Source organism: Prionailurus bengalensis, chromosome D4 (genome assembly GCF_016509475.1).
Source record: "Prionailurus bengalensis isolate Pbe53 chromosome D4, Fcat_Pben_1.1_paternal_pri, whole genome shotgun sequence".
Lineage (NCBI taxonomy): Eukaryota > Metazoa > Chordata > Mammalia > Carnivora > Felidae > Prionailurus > Prionailurus bengalensis.
In genome coordinates this window covers 19,593,602-19,608,578 of record NC_057359.1, presented here as the reverse complement: position 1 = coordinate 19,608,578, position 14,977 = coordinate 19,593,602, and the positions used below count along the sequence as shown (strand labels likewise).

At 46.6% G+C, this 14,977-nt stretch overlaps 1 protein-coding gene across 1 annotated transcript in view; it reads left to right on the top strand.

The window, feature by feature from the left end:
- Window positions 1-14,182: 14,182 nt before the first annotated feature.
- LOC122474691 (guanine nucleotide-binding protein G(q) subunit alpha) overlaps window positions 14,183-14,977 on the top strand; it is a 319,763-nt gene continuing 318,968 nt past the window's right edge. Inside the window, exon 1 of the mRNA XM_043565730.1 lies at window positions 14,183-14,502. Within this exon, the coding sequence (XP_043421665.1) occupies window positions 14,367-14,502 (136 nt within the window). The 5' untranslated portion in view covers window positions 14,183-14,366. The remainder of the gene's footprint in view (window positions 14,503-14,977) is intronic.

Genomic DNA, 14,977 nt, shown 5'->3' with positions numbered 1-14,977 from the left:
CTCAGCCGGTTAAATGTCCACTTCGGCTCAGGTCACAATCCCGAGGCTCATAGGTTCGAGCCCTACATCTTGTGTTGACAGCTCAGTCTGGAGTCAGCTTCAGATTCAGTGTCTCCCTCTCTCTGCCCCTCCTCCCTCATGTCCTCTCTCTCTCTCTCTCTCTCTCTCTCTCAAAAATAAATAAACATTAAAAAGAATAAAAAAAATTTAAAAAAGAAACCTCTTCCTTTGGAAGAGCTTATTACGAAGAAAAAACCCACCAGCTTCTTTCTTGTTAACTTGAATGTGAAATTAGCATTTCTCTGAGCATTTTTCATAAGCTCCTCCAAAATTTGAATTATGTTTGAAATGAATAGCAAGGGAGCGCCAACTTTCTCCTGTCATCTTGCTGGTATAATTGCGGAAGGTCTGCAGCTGCATCCAGCAATTCCAACAGCACAGCAGGTGTTCTAGAACCACTTACAGTTTGTAAAGAGTTGAAGAAGCCCCTCCATCATTCTGTTATCCTCATCAGAATGGGATGCCGGGGTGGAGTTTTACTTACCTTAAACAAATGTCCCCTAAAGTATCTGAAATAAACATGGCTTACATACCACGTCACTCTGCTGTTTGACATTTACTACTACTACTACCTGTCTCAATGCACACGGTTGCTTTCGTTTTTTTCCCCCAGATGAGCTAAATCTTGACAACCCTGCTGGGGGGCATCTGTTTGCTACCAACTACCTACAAGTATAAACTTGAACAACTAAGTTGGCAACCCCGATAACCCGGACATACTAGGATCCATCCTATTCCAGGAGCTCAAGGGGCAGTGGTTGTGGGGTTATCTTACCCACACCATCCCCCAGAATCTGTGCCTGCCATGGATCGGCTGCTCCTTCTCAAGGTCAGTTGGAATAGGGCTCCAGACTGCTGAAACCTAAGTCCCACTTTAGGTTGCAGAGAAAGGAGAAGTTAGGACTCCAGGGAAGCTGTCGTTAAGTGTCTTGAATCTTTCCTCTCTTCATAGTGTCTCCTCTTTAGGACTTAGCTGTGGTGTTATGGGACAGCCACTGCCAATGCACACCAAGATTCCCAGTTCACTCTTGCTTCCAGGCGCGTGGCTGTGTGATGACTTGCCTTGGCCAAGGAAATGACAGCAGAAGCATTTAAATGGTTGTTTACTTTTGAGAGAGAGAAAGCATGAGCAGGGGAGGGGCAGAGAGAGAGAGAGGGAGAGAGAGAACCCCAAACAGACTCTGTGCTCACAGTGCAGAGTCCGACGCGGGGCTTGAACCCACAAACTGTGGGATCGTGACCTTAGCCGAGATCAAGAGTCGGACGTTTAACCGCCTGAGCCACCAGGCGAGTGGAAGAATTTGAGGACTGATGCTGGACTATCCTGTAATTTTTCCCCATGGCCACAACTATATGGTACACATTAACCGGGGATCCTTGGGTGAGGACAATGTGGTTAGGAGACCTCATGCTGATGAAAAATGGACATGTAACATAAGGACGAAATGCAATTTTGTTTTAAACCCTTTAGATTTAGGGATTGTTACTATAGCATTTCCTAGCCCAGTTTAACAGACACACTTTCCCCTAAGTGGAACCTGTGCTCCGAATCATTTATTCATTTATTTGAGCCCTAAGTTAGAACTTTTTCAGACTCTGCAGGTATGGTCCCAGCCTGGACCTGCTTCCTCAAGGCTGGGATCTGTTTCCCTATTTCCTTCTCTAACTCCTGCTACTTCCTGATCTTGCAGACCAGACCCTTGCCTCTAAACTACAGTGTCAGCTAACCCCATGGACAGATCTTATGTGTAACTCTCACCTACCTAATTTTTTCAGTGGCACTTTATCTGAATTCCTCTATCAAAGGCTCCTTCCCTTTGATAGAACTTTTGTAGCCCAGAACAGCCACAGATCCTGTTGGGTCCCCTGGATGCTGTATATGATCCACAGCTCTGCCCTTTTGGTCTGTCCTAAGCTAGAACAGCTTCTGCAATGTATCCTCAGTGCCCTCCAGTGGTTCCAGAGCTGGGTCTTGTCTCCCTCTGCCTTATGCTGCCAGGTGGCATTCCTTCCAGAAGAAATACCATGTGATCAATTATGGCCAGGTGGGAGGAATGAGACATGAAGGGTAACAGAGCAGGGTCTGGCAGGTGGTAAGAATTAGGGAGTTTGTTTGAGATGAAGAAAGGGCTCTCTCTTTTCTACGTTTCAGTAGTTTTCTGGTTTTGAAATCTGTCCATGAAAATCACCTCTATCCCAGACATTACATTTCTGACTGGGATGGCAATTCAGGGACGCTCATAAAGATTTAAGACAAGGCTGTTGGTGAGAGTGCTATTTACAATAGCGAAGAGAAAATGTCAATACCTAAATGTCTACCAGCGGGAGAAAAGTGAATAGAAATCATTTAATGCTCGTACAATGAGATAACATCATATTACAAAATAGGTAAGGATGGGGAAAAATATAATAGATTACTAAGTAAAAAGGGCAGAAATTCAAAATGGGATGTGTTACCTAATCCTGACTATATTTAAAAATTCATGCTTATATTTGCGCAGGAAATAGACAAATGGTATCTAGCAAAATATTTGCCAGGCGGGGCTTCACAATAATTTCATTTTCCTCCTTTATGCTTTTTGTATTTCCCAAATTTCTATAATAAGCACATGCTCCTTTTTAATAAGAAAATAATATGATGAAGTATGGAAAAAGTATGGGTTCTGCTTTTCAAAGATGACTATTTTCTGTCCTTTCTTTGCAACCGAGTACCCAACTTTCCTAATCCTGACTCAGATTTCCTAACGGGTTTCTTTCTTGCTTTGGTCTTGCTCTGTTTATCACACACACACAAAAATTTAACAAAATTACCAAGTACTAACAATTCCCGTGCAGAACAAAATATGGAAGTTTCCAATAATACTTACCTGGGGATGTGTCTTGTATACTCTTGGAAGAAATATTAATAATTTTGAAATTTCATGGTTATTTTCTAAAACAACTTGCTGGGTTTAAAACTTTGGAATGTCCATTTGGATTTGGATTACTATATTTTTAAACCCAGAAAAGTCTTGAGGAACAGACAAAAAAAAAATTATGCATGATTAACTTTGAAGAAATCTGAAGTTGTTGGAAACCGGTTTTAACTAAACCCAGGACTGGAAATGGTTAGGCAGAGCCTGCTTGGAAGAAGTAGAAAAGAATTGTTAAGGCACAGGCTGTATTTGCCCACTTCCTCCAAGCAGCACATGGGACCGTGCTGGACTTCCAGGACTTCCAGGACTTTCCACCAAGCCGGCTTTCTGAGGATCAGCATCAGCCCTCCTTTCTGGAGGTCAGGATCAGGTCACCCTGTGAGGAATCTGCCTTGGAGGCGGTGTGCTGATTTGAGCAGATTTGGTCCCTAACCGTGCATTTCATTCTGCTAACCTTTCTTGAACCCAGTTCCCCAGGGAACCTGGCCTGTCCCAGGAACTAGAGCCAGGTTCCAATCTTCTTGCCTCATGGCCAACTTTCCTAATCCTGACTCCAGTTCTTCTCATCACAGACTCCTGCTTCTTTCTGTGTCCTGCCTGTCGCAAACTGGGAATTGAATGAATGTGACAAAATGAATGAATGGAGTTATTTGAACTGTGAGCTTAGGTAGCTGTAATCCTTGGACACTGTATCATAATGAACTGCCCGGGATAGAACCTCGTGCAGTCGATCTTGTCAGGCCTTAGCAGGCAAACTAGCATGACCTGCTCCTCTTCCTGCCCACCCTCATCCTGGTACCCTGACATTGTGTCCTGCCGACCCAGTCCTAAGACACGCCACGAGTAGTCCCCGTAGTCAGGTCAGAGTGCGAGGGTAAGTCATGTACTGACACAACGGCAGTCTTCGTAAGACCTGTCTGTTTCACAAAGTTGACAAACGTGGCCTGAGAACAAATAAAATTAAAATCTTTTGAATGTGATGCATCGGGGAGACACAAGTTATTTTTCTGCCATTTTACCAACGTTCCACCTTCCAAGTAGGGCACCAATCCCCCCGTGGATCAACCTGGCAGTGATGTATTCCTTATGGAGAGGAGAAGAGAACGGTTCTGGAATCCTCAGATAACCTTTCTTTTTCTATCCCTGCTGTGAAGAAGCTTAGAATCTGCAGTCCTCGAGTTGTAGTTAGTGGATTTGGCAGGCTCGCGTCCATCCCCACAGAAAGACGTATACTGAAATAAATACCTTGAGGACAATGACATGGCTCAGGTGGCATTTCAGAGCCAACAACAGGCATCTGAGCAATCTGCCAACTCACTGACATTGCACCACATGGTTGAGTTCTCCAGGCAGGCCCAAGTAAAAAATCTTGCGAGGCGTGTGCTTTAGGTAAATCCTAACCATAAGCGAGGTGTGTTTGAGTGATTCCAGACCTTCAGATATTAATCGCTTGGCTGGAAATAGAGTCCAAAACATATGGTGTGTGATGACTTTAAAAAGATTTAAGCATGAATGGTTTGAAAGGGTTCCCGTGAAATTGCTCTACCCTTACTTCATCTGGCTCTTGGTTTTTAAAATCAGTTGAACTGTACTGTATTTGGAGATTTCCCCTGTAAGTACTGTAGCAAAAAAGTAGCATGTAGCCTATGGCTCAACAAGGTCGATATTAAATAGAGCTTCCTACCTTCCCCAGGAGCGCACTATTTTTCCCCCGAGTAATTGGTAACATCCTTTTCCTGATCCTGAAAGATGTCACTGACTGGAGCCAGTCCTCATGAAGCTGGACAAACGGATTCTTCCCTTGGATTCCCTGGGAATGAAAGGAAGCCTTAGCCAGTAGAATTCTCATTTGCTTGTGGTAAGCTCTACCCCTCGATGTGAAGAGTTAAAAGCGTGTTTAGCTTCCTCAGAATGAACTTCTGGAAATACATACAGAACAAACTCAAGATGTATCCAAACTCTGGGTCTGTGGATTTGTGTTAAAAGAAAGCCTAGAATCTTTTGGATGTGCTTCTGAGTAGACTTTTCATGAATTATGGCATTATTAGAACTACCTAAATGAAATGACTTTGAACTTTTAAAACCTTAGCTCTATCTATATGGCTTATAATTCAGTAAAAAGAGTATTTATGATGATTTGTAGATAGATGCCTAGGTTTGTAAAATCTTTGAAATAATTAAAGGCCCAGAGTAGTTCCTAATAATGAAGAAAGATTACAGTTCAAAAGAATCACAAGTATTTTGACCCCAAACCAATTCCATAATTTTTAAATCAGTATTTGTGGTTTTACAAAGATAAGGGAATGAGACTTTTCATACATGTGTATAATATGTATGTATAATATGTATGTATATATGTATGTATATATATGTGTGTGTGTGTATATATATATGCATGCATGTCCTTTGGACCAAGAATTCGACTCTGTCAAATTTATTCTAGGGATATGGAGATATGCACAAAGATTTATATACAAGGATTGTTCACTGCAGCCTTATTCATAATGATAAAGAATTAAGAAAAAATATAAATGTCTAACAATTCAGTATTATTTGAACAGATTATTATAAATTCATAGAAAGGAACGCCAAGATGCTACTAATATCATGTTTGAAATATCTACTAAATGAAAAAAAAATCATGGGAAGAGCATATATTTATAATAAAACTAGCACAACACTGGAAACAAATACCCGTCAATAATGGACTGGGTAAAAAATCGTGGGGAACCTGCAATAGAAACTGTAATGTTAAAAAGAAAAAGGGAGGATATGGGCCCATCTCTGAGATACATTATAAGTAGGAAAAAGCAAATTACAGAATAGAGTGTACAGTATACAACCAGTTTTGTGACTGAAAGATAAAGATGGATAGACATAATTTATCTACACATGTAGATATCTCTGGAAGTCTGTAAAAAAGCTAGTAACACTGGTTGCCTCTGGGGAGGTGAGACGTGATTCGGAGGTAGGAGGGAGACTGCCTGGTGTAAATTTTGTTCGATTTGGGCATTTCCTTCCATGCCTATACAACTTAAAAAATAAAGAAGCACCAGTATGTGAACTATAATTTAAATTTGTAAACAATTTCATATCTATCTAGCTGAATAGAAAAGACTCAAATCCAAACAAGAAAATGTAAATGAGAGTTATCTTTGTGCGGTAGGATTATGGGTAATACTCATTTTCTTCTGTGATTTCCTGTATTTTTTGAGGATTCTCCCTGCCCCCCCACCCCCCACCCTGCCCCGCCCATGACAACACTGCTACAAATTTAAGAAAATAATGAGGGGAAAAAGGCAATGAATGAAAACTGTCTACAGGTCTAATAGGATAGTGAGTGGGGGAAAGGGGCCAGCTTGGTTCTCATGAGCACTGAGGCTGGTACCTCTCAGCTCCCTTAAGGCCGGACTGGGCTTCCCAGCTGAAGCTGGTAATTATGGCTGCGTTATCTTTCCACCGGCTGAGGCCTGCGTGTGAGTAATTAGTTTTATTGCTATAGTTTAGTTGTTAGCAATCTTGCCTGCATGTTGGAATACCTGGGGGCATAAAAGAATACTAAAAATATGCTAGGCCCCGCCCCAGACCGTCAAACCCAAATACCTGGGGTGAGAATCTGGCATCCAGTAATCTTCCCCAGGTGATCCAAATGTGCAGTCCGGGCTCAGAACCCTGCTTTAACCTGGGGCTTTGATCTGGTTGAAAATGCAAATACTCCTACGAGTGTGCTGTGATTTCTTATCAGTAGGTTTCGGGCCTTCCTGGGAATAGATAAAATAGTAAGTGAACCACTGATCTTTTCCAAAAAGATGAGGCCCAATTCTGAGGCCAGGAGAGCTGGAGACCAAATATAACTTCCCCCAGGACTCGTTCAGTTTAAAGGAGGAGGACCTCGGGAAAAGAAATTGAGAGTGAGAATGCCCAAGTGCTGGTTCGGCTTTTTGCCACTTCCTAGCTGCAGACCCTGGATCAATGCATAGACCGTCAAAGTAGGACCTTGCTGTAAAATGTGTGCAACTCAGCTCAGGGTCTTTGAAAATAGCCTGAGGGAAGAGGAAAGCAGAAGTGTGGGCATTCCGTGCCACCCCTCCCCTAATCAGAACATCTGTACATTTGCCCTTTTGTAGATTAGTTTTCTGGTAGCTTTAGTTTTAACAAATGATTCCCTAGGGGCACCTGGGTGGCTCAGTCGGTTAAGCATCCAACTTCGGCTCAAGTCATGATCTCTGGGTTCCTGGGTTCAAGCCCTGCCTGGGGCTCTGTGTTGACAGCTCAGAGCCTGGAGCCTGTTTCAGGTTCTGTCTCCGTCTCTCTCCCTACCCCTCCCCGCCTGCACTCTCTCAAAAATGAACAAACGTTAAAAAAGAATTTTTTTTAAATAAATGAAATTCCCTAGACCACATGGGTTTTTAGAGGTCTTTATTGCTACTTAATGTAAGCCAGGGAGTGAGCCTAGAATATGTGATATTTTCTGCATTTTTCTCATATTTTGGGGGGTTTGATTTTCCCGGTACATGGGTACTTGAAGAGGCTGTGGAAACTTCTGCTGCTTTCGTTTGGACAATCAATGGCTTTCAACCCAGTTCTTTTGTTCTCGTTCCATAGGCAGAAATCATGTGTATTTTTTTTTTATTTTTTATTTAAAAAAAATTTTTTTTAACATTTATTTATTTTTGAGACAGAGAGAGACAGAGCATGAACAGGGGAGGGACAGAGAGAGAGGGAGACACAGAATCTGAAACAGGCTCCAGGCTCTGAGCTGTCAGCAGAGAGCCCCACGCGGGGCTCGAACTCACGGACTGCGAGATCATGACCTGAGCCGAAGTCAGACGCTTAACCGACCAAGCCACCCAGGCGCCCCTCATGTGTATTTTTAAGATGTAAAAAGAATAGATAATCCTCCACAGCTCATTCCCTCCCTAGAGTGACAAATTTTCCATGTGTTTGCCAATGCATGTACCACCTTCACATCAGGGCCAGGATAGGATAAGACAAATTAGGCATTTGCCTTGGCTGCAAAATTTGAGAGCACCACAAATCTCAGTAATCAGGATAAATAATGTTTTGAGACAGTATTTTTAAAAATTAATGCAAAAATCCATGATGAGCAAATTATTAGAATTTTATTTTATTATCTAAATTTTTTTGGTTTATTTATTTGAGAGAGAGTGAGCAGGGGAGGGGCAGAGAGAGAGAGAGAGAGAGGGAGAGAATCCCAAGCAGGCTCAGAGCCTGATGTGGGGCTTGAACCCATGAACTGTGAAATCATGACCTGAGCTGAAACCAAGAGTCGGATGCTTAATTGACTGAGCTACCCGGGTGCCCCTTATCAGAATTTTAAATAAAGGGAGGATCACTAACACTTGCGTACCAAGACATATTAAAATCTAAGGCAAAAAAAAAAAAATTGTGTTCACTCACCTTACCTTATTCTAGGCTCTACTCCATATTGCCCAAAGTACTCACCCCAAGTCTGGGGCTTAAGAATTTGGAAGGGACCTTTGGAAATTTTTGCAGTTCAAATAGATCTGGGTTGGTTTAAGAGTTAGGAAAGGAAAGAGGGGAAAGAAATGAGAGAGATAACCTTTATATCTTAATTTTGTGGTCAGGAAGAAATATTTTGTATTCCTATTCAAAATTGAAAAGCTGTTAGCTTTCTTATCTCTTGATAAAATCAGAATGGCAGCTTGAAAAATTGACAAGGATAGTAACTACGAGGTTAATATCAGGTCCATTTCAATCATTGAGAAGTCAGCACAACAGACACTTTAATGACTTGTGTATTTTTCATCAACATGTGCCGTATTTCATTAATGTATCACACACTGAGCAGTTAACAACTTTGACTATATATCGTGTCGTGGTATCCAATATATAACATACACAGTACTTGAATTCGTGTCAAGAATATCAGGTTTCCTACAAGGTTGATTTGAGTGAATTAATACATGTTTCCATCTGGGTTTTGAACAAGAGTGTTCCATCTCCAGCTTTCTTGATATCCGAGCGATGGCTAATTTTTCTTGGTGAACTCACTTGAGGCAAGATTTTGATGCACAGGGCCAAGGAACATTTTACAGAGGGAGCCAAGCTTTGGTGGGTACCATCTGGCTAAGAAAAAAATAAAGAAAAGAGGCAGGCTGCCATGTGGGCAGTATGTGGCCTCTTTGATTGGATGATCTCTTTTTCATTCACTGAATGAATGTTTATTAAGCATCTGGTAACAGCCCTGGCACTGCGTTGGGTGCTGGATTCAGGAGTGAGCAGGACAAAAATCATTGCCCTTACTGAAACTTACACGAGAAATCGTCAAAGGAGATAAATGTAATAGAATAAATGATTATTTGATTTAGAAGCATAGAAACCAAGAGTGGAAAGAAACCAATTGCCTAGATCAACTACCTAATTAAGTTCTAAATCCAATATTCGTCCCACTAACTGCATTTGGGAGCCCACCTGGAATGCCCACGGATACAGCCTGTTACTAAATGGGGAGGAGAAACTGGTCCAGGTTATACAGCAATGGGGAGTAAATCAGGTGATGGGAATGGTTGTCATCTGGGAATAGAGGCCTGGGATTGCTGGCTCTTGACCAGGAACTGAAATCCAGATTTCTGCATGAGTCTCTTGATGTTTAAGTTCTGGAAGCTAATTCAAAATTTTCAATGGCACCATTATGTCAAAAGCAACACTTGGTCAGGTCAAAGACCGCCAGTGTGCTCTCTTGGTCTTAGCGGGGCATTCAGTCATTCGTTCATTCATTCATCAAACATTAGTAAACGGCTTCTCTGGTGTACCCAGCTTAAGAATAGCTGCCGTCTGGCCAGCCTTTCAGAGCCTTCCAGTCTCTTGGGACTTGATAGCCTTTCCACTGTGAGGTACAGCGCTTGCTTTGATGATGCTAACCTGGGATAAGCACAGAATGGATATGTTCGAGTACTAAGAGGAGATCACTTGGAAGCACTTATAAGGGTGGTGATGGAAGGAAGTACTTGGCTTCATCCAGAATATCTGTTTGGTGGCTCTGAAGTGTGGGTATTTTCTCTTTCAGAAGGAGATACTGTTTCATGCCTGGTTTTTCATCTTTAACATGTTGGCCCTGAAACCCTTTCTTTCAACAAAGAATCGTCATCTTTCTGCTGTTTTGAAAATTTCCCTCTAGGTGGAGCCATTTGCAGCTCTCTGAGTCTCCCTGGGCCTGCTTGCTGGCCTTCCCAGGAGCAAGGCTACTTTATTCCTTGGCTAGACAGCTGTGCCAGCAAGCTCTGCCCGGAACAGCTCTTTCCCAGCTCTTGTCGGATCTGCAATGGTTCAGGCCGACTTCTAATTGGTCTTTCAGGTGACCATCATCGTGTGTCTACCCATACTCTTTTGGGTTGGTTTGAATAACTGCTCCTTCTTCTGAACTCCCCTAGCAGTCCATTCTCTCTGCTGTAGGTTAGCAGTGAGAGCTTCTCATTTTGCATTGCTGTTTATTCTTTTGTGCATGTGGACTGTCTGCCCAAACAGATTATTAAGGCTTTAAGGGCTTTGTATGCCTCAGGCATCTGGCATAATGCACTGCCTGGGACAGGCAGTCTTGCAGTGTGTTTGTTGTTGACGTAGGTTCTCCTATTCTTTTGTTTATTCATCACTTAATAAGTGATGTAGACACGTATTTATTGAAAGCCTGTTCATTCTTTAAGATGCATCCAAATATCCCCTTTTGTATGAAGTCTCTTCTAGTTCCCCCTACCAGAATGAATCATTTCTGCCTTTTTCTGCCTTTATTATTGTTACGTCTATTCTGGTTTTAATACAAATTGATTTCACTTTCTTTTATTATGGCTGTTCAGAGCCTCATGCCTTAACACTCTAAGCCTAGGGTTGCCTGGGTGGCTTACTCAGTTAAACATCTGACTCTTGACTTTGGTTCAGGTCATGATCTTGTGGTTCATGGGTTGGAGCCCCATGTTGGGCTCTGTGCTGATAGTGTGGAGCCTTCTTGGGATTCTCTATCTCCTGTCTCCCTTGCTCTTGGCCCCTCCCCTGCTCTCTCCCATTCTCTCAAAAAATAAATAAACATTAAAAAAACAAAGACTCTAAGGCCTAATGAGGTCAAGACCATCTCTCACTTCCTGCACTCTCTCCTTATTGACACATAGCAGGCAATGAATACATGTTAACTCAATGAACTGGGGCTTTGGAATATGATACATGTTTAGTTGCATATTTTATTTACTTCTAAAATATGGTTAATAACGTTAAGAGTTTCTACATGGATTTTGTTTGCTTGACTTAGGTTGTATGAATGTTTGTTTGGCAAATGCTTTCCAGATACATATGTAAAGGTTTCTGGATAGATCTGGGGTCTAAATTTGAATTTTCTTTTCCTGTTTCCTTCTTGTCATCCATACATGGCTTCATCACTGTCAGAGAGTACTGGCTTACTTTCTGATTTCTTTGCAATACATGAAGAAACATCCTCCTATTGATTGATTTCATCCATTCAAATATCTACTGAGTGCCAAGGATTGTCCCTGATGCTTGGGATCCAGGGGTGAAAAAACGGATTTTGATATTATCAAATGGTGTAATTCCTTTCGTCAAAGAGCATGTCAATTCAGTCAAAATGGATTATCTGATAGATGGATAGTACAGTTTGAGCGACATTTTCAAAAATTTCAGAGGCTCCTTGGCTAGGACCCCAGAGACTTAAAGCTTCCTGTCATGTGATTTTTTTGGTATTTAATCTCTCTCTGAAACTCATATATACGTATGTTAGAGGATACAAACTTACAATTAAAAATTTTCCTCTGAAGCCATTTAAAATTGCTGCATATTGAATTTCAATCTTTAATTTCATTAGTCACTTAACTTTAAGTTTTAATTTCACAGAAAGTCTAGTGGCTTTTTTTTTAAGTTTATATATTTACTTTGAGAGTGATTGTGTGCACAAGAGTGAGCAAGGGGCAGAGAGAGAGAGGGAGAGAGGGAATCCCAAGCAGGCTCTGCATGTCAGTGCACAGCCTGATGGGCAAGGCTCAGTCTTGGGAATGGTGAGATAAAGACTGGAGTCCAAATCAAGAGTCTGGTGCTTAACTAACTGAGCCACCCAGGCACCCCTCTAGTGACATAGGAGTCCACATAAAGGGGGTGAGATTTGTCTTTGCTTTCCTGGCCTATGTGAACTTTAATCATTTTGTAGCCCAGATATTTAGAAAGGGAGCCTACAGTATAGATCTTATGCCTCCATGACTTGTTTGATCTAAGTCCTGGGGTGTGTGTGTGTGTGTGTGTGTGTGTGTGTGTGCATGTGTGTGTCAAGGGGGTGGAAGTAATGGCACATAAAAGAAGGTAGTTACACACCTGTCACTCAGGAAGCCTATATGCATTCTTGACCTGTAGCAATGGTACGGTCACGACCTTCCTTTCCACTCTGGATAAGCACGTTGCTCCAGAGACATTTCAGAAAACATGAAATATGAAAAAGGGATTCCTGTCATAAAATACAATTTACTCTGGACACCACAGTTTCCATGAAAGCCGGAAGCAAAAGGAGTTCCCCTTTTGCAGCTGTTAGACAAAATAAAACCTGAATGAGCAAGATTTTTTTTTTTTTTGCCATTTATCAGTCGACCATCACAACAAAATAAACAAACATTTTAAAGTAAACTGCCTCAATTGAAAGTGGAAAACCAAAATACTAGAATGGGATTCTGCTGGGGCAATCTTGTCCCCCCTCCCCCCTTTTTTTTCTATTTGATTCTTCCCTTTGCTTCCACATGATTCTGCATTTTCCTGTAAGTCGAGCATAATTCAATCTCGGTCTAGAAGGGCAAATTTGATCACTTGGCTGTTAAACATCGTGTGCCTTCTCCAGAAGAGTTTGTAACAAAACAAAACAGAAACAACCTCAATAGCATATAAACTGGAAGCCATCAGGAGGCTCTTGGAAACTTGGACAGCTTCGTTTGCAGGATTTAGATGTGTATCTCCCGTAACTTTGTGGACAGTTTCCCTCCCCGCCCCCCCCCCCCCCCCCCGAACCGGTGACAGTTCCTCCTTCCCCAGTCGCACTCCACGACCGAGTGTATCTAAGACCGAATTGGGGTCAGAGGTGACGCGAGATACTTTTGTAACCGAATGGCGTTTTGGAAATAGGAACGGGAAAGACCCCAGAAGTGGCCGGGAGGCGGCGCCGACCCGCGCGGCCCGGGAGTGGTGGGGCGCGAGCGCGGACGGTTCGCGGAGCCGGCCCGGGCTGGGGGGCTGGCGGGGCCGCCTCCCGCGAGTCCGCGTTCCTGGGCCGGGGGCCGAGCGGCAGGCAGAGGCCGCCATATTCCTGCTCCACCACGCCCGGGCGGGCAGCGGCAGGTTGGCGGCGGCCCCGACCCGCCCCTCCCCGGGGGGCGGCCGTGACCGCTGCGCCCGCCGGCCCCCACCGGCGCGCGGGAGCGGGAGGCGCCCGCAGAGCCCGAGGGGCCGGTGCAGCCTGGGGAGCGGCGGGCGAGGCGAGAGCCGCACTGGGAGGCGCGCCGCGGCGGCTGCGAGCCCAGGAAAGCCTTCCAGGAGGGGCCGGGCGGCGCCGCCTCCCCGCTCCCCTCCTCCCGCGCCCATCCCCTCCCTCCGCCTCCCCTCCTCCTCCCGCCGCCGCTGCTGCCGCCGCCGCCTCCCTCCCGGATCTGTGCTCCAGTTCAGAGAAAGAAGAAAATGTGTGTGTGTGGCGAGGGGGAGGGCGAGCAGTGAGCAGCCGCTCCGCGCCTGGCAATCGGGGCCGGGGGTGGGCGTCTGGCGGAGGCGGAGCGGAGGCGGAGGCGGCTGAGCGCGCGGCGGGCGAGCCGGCGAGCGGGCTTTGCGCGCGAGCCGGGCGGTGGGCGCGGGCAGGGCCCAGGGCGCCCGGGAGCCGTGTCAAGCGGCAGCGAGGAGCGGGCGCGCCGGGCGCGGGGAGCCGTCGGCGGCCGCTCGCTGCGGGGACGCCCCGGTGGATGTGCTCTCGCCGCCGGGCGCAGGGCTTAGGGGAGCCTCGGCGGCGGCGGCGGCGGCGGCGGCGCGGGGGGCTAGGCGGGCTGCCCGTTCCCGGGGAAGGAGGCGCGGGCGTCTGAGCGAGGCCGGGCGCGGCGGCCTTCCCTCGCGCGCCCCCCGAGCCAGCGCCCGCGGCCGCCTCCCGCGCCCGCCTCGCTCCTCCCGGCGGCCCGAGCCGCCCGCTCCCGCCGCGCCCCCGGCCCACCTGGTGGCCCCGGCCCTGGCCGCGGCCCCCGCGGCCGTTCCCCGAGCTCGTCCCGGACGCGCGCCCGGGCGGCGGGGGCTCGGCGGCCACCGCTGCCTCGGGGGAGCGAGGGCGGGAGGGTGTGTGTGCGCGCGTGTGAGCAGGGGGTGCCGGCGGGGCTGCAGCGGAGGCACTTTGGAAGAATGACTCTGGAGTCCATCATGGCGTGCTGCCTGAGCGAGGAGGCCAAGGAAGCCCGGCGGATCAACGACGAGATCGAGCGGCAGCTCCGCAGGGACAAGCGGGACGCCCGCCGGGAGCTCAAGCTGCTGCTGCTCGGTGAGTACAGCCCGGGGCCGGCTGCCTCGGGCCCTCCCGCCGGGCCTCCGCGGCCCCCGCTCGCCGCCCCCGGCCCCCCCGGGTCCGCTGCCCTCCGCGGCCCCCGCCCCCGGGCGCCCGCGGCTCGCCCGGACCCTCGGCGGGCGCGTCCCCGGCCACTACCTGCACCCGCGCGGGCGCGCGCGCAGCACATTCACACGCGCACGCGCGCGCGCGCGCGCACACACACACACACACACACACACACACGCACGCGCGCAAGCACACACGCGCAGAGGGGTCGGGGCTGCCCCGTCCCGGGCCTCGGCGTGTGCCCCTTGGTATTCCTGAGGGCTGTGCCTCCCGGGAGCGCGTTTCTATGCTGTGCATCTGCCAAATGGCAAATCCCTTCGGGGGAAGAGGTGCGGGGGTGGGAAGGTGGGCAGCGGGGTCGAACTTCCAGTGTCTTTGCTGTGGCGCCCCGTGCCGGAGAGGG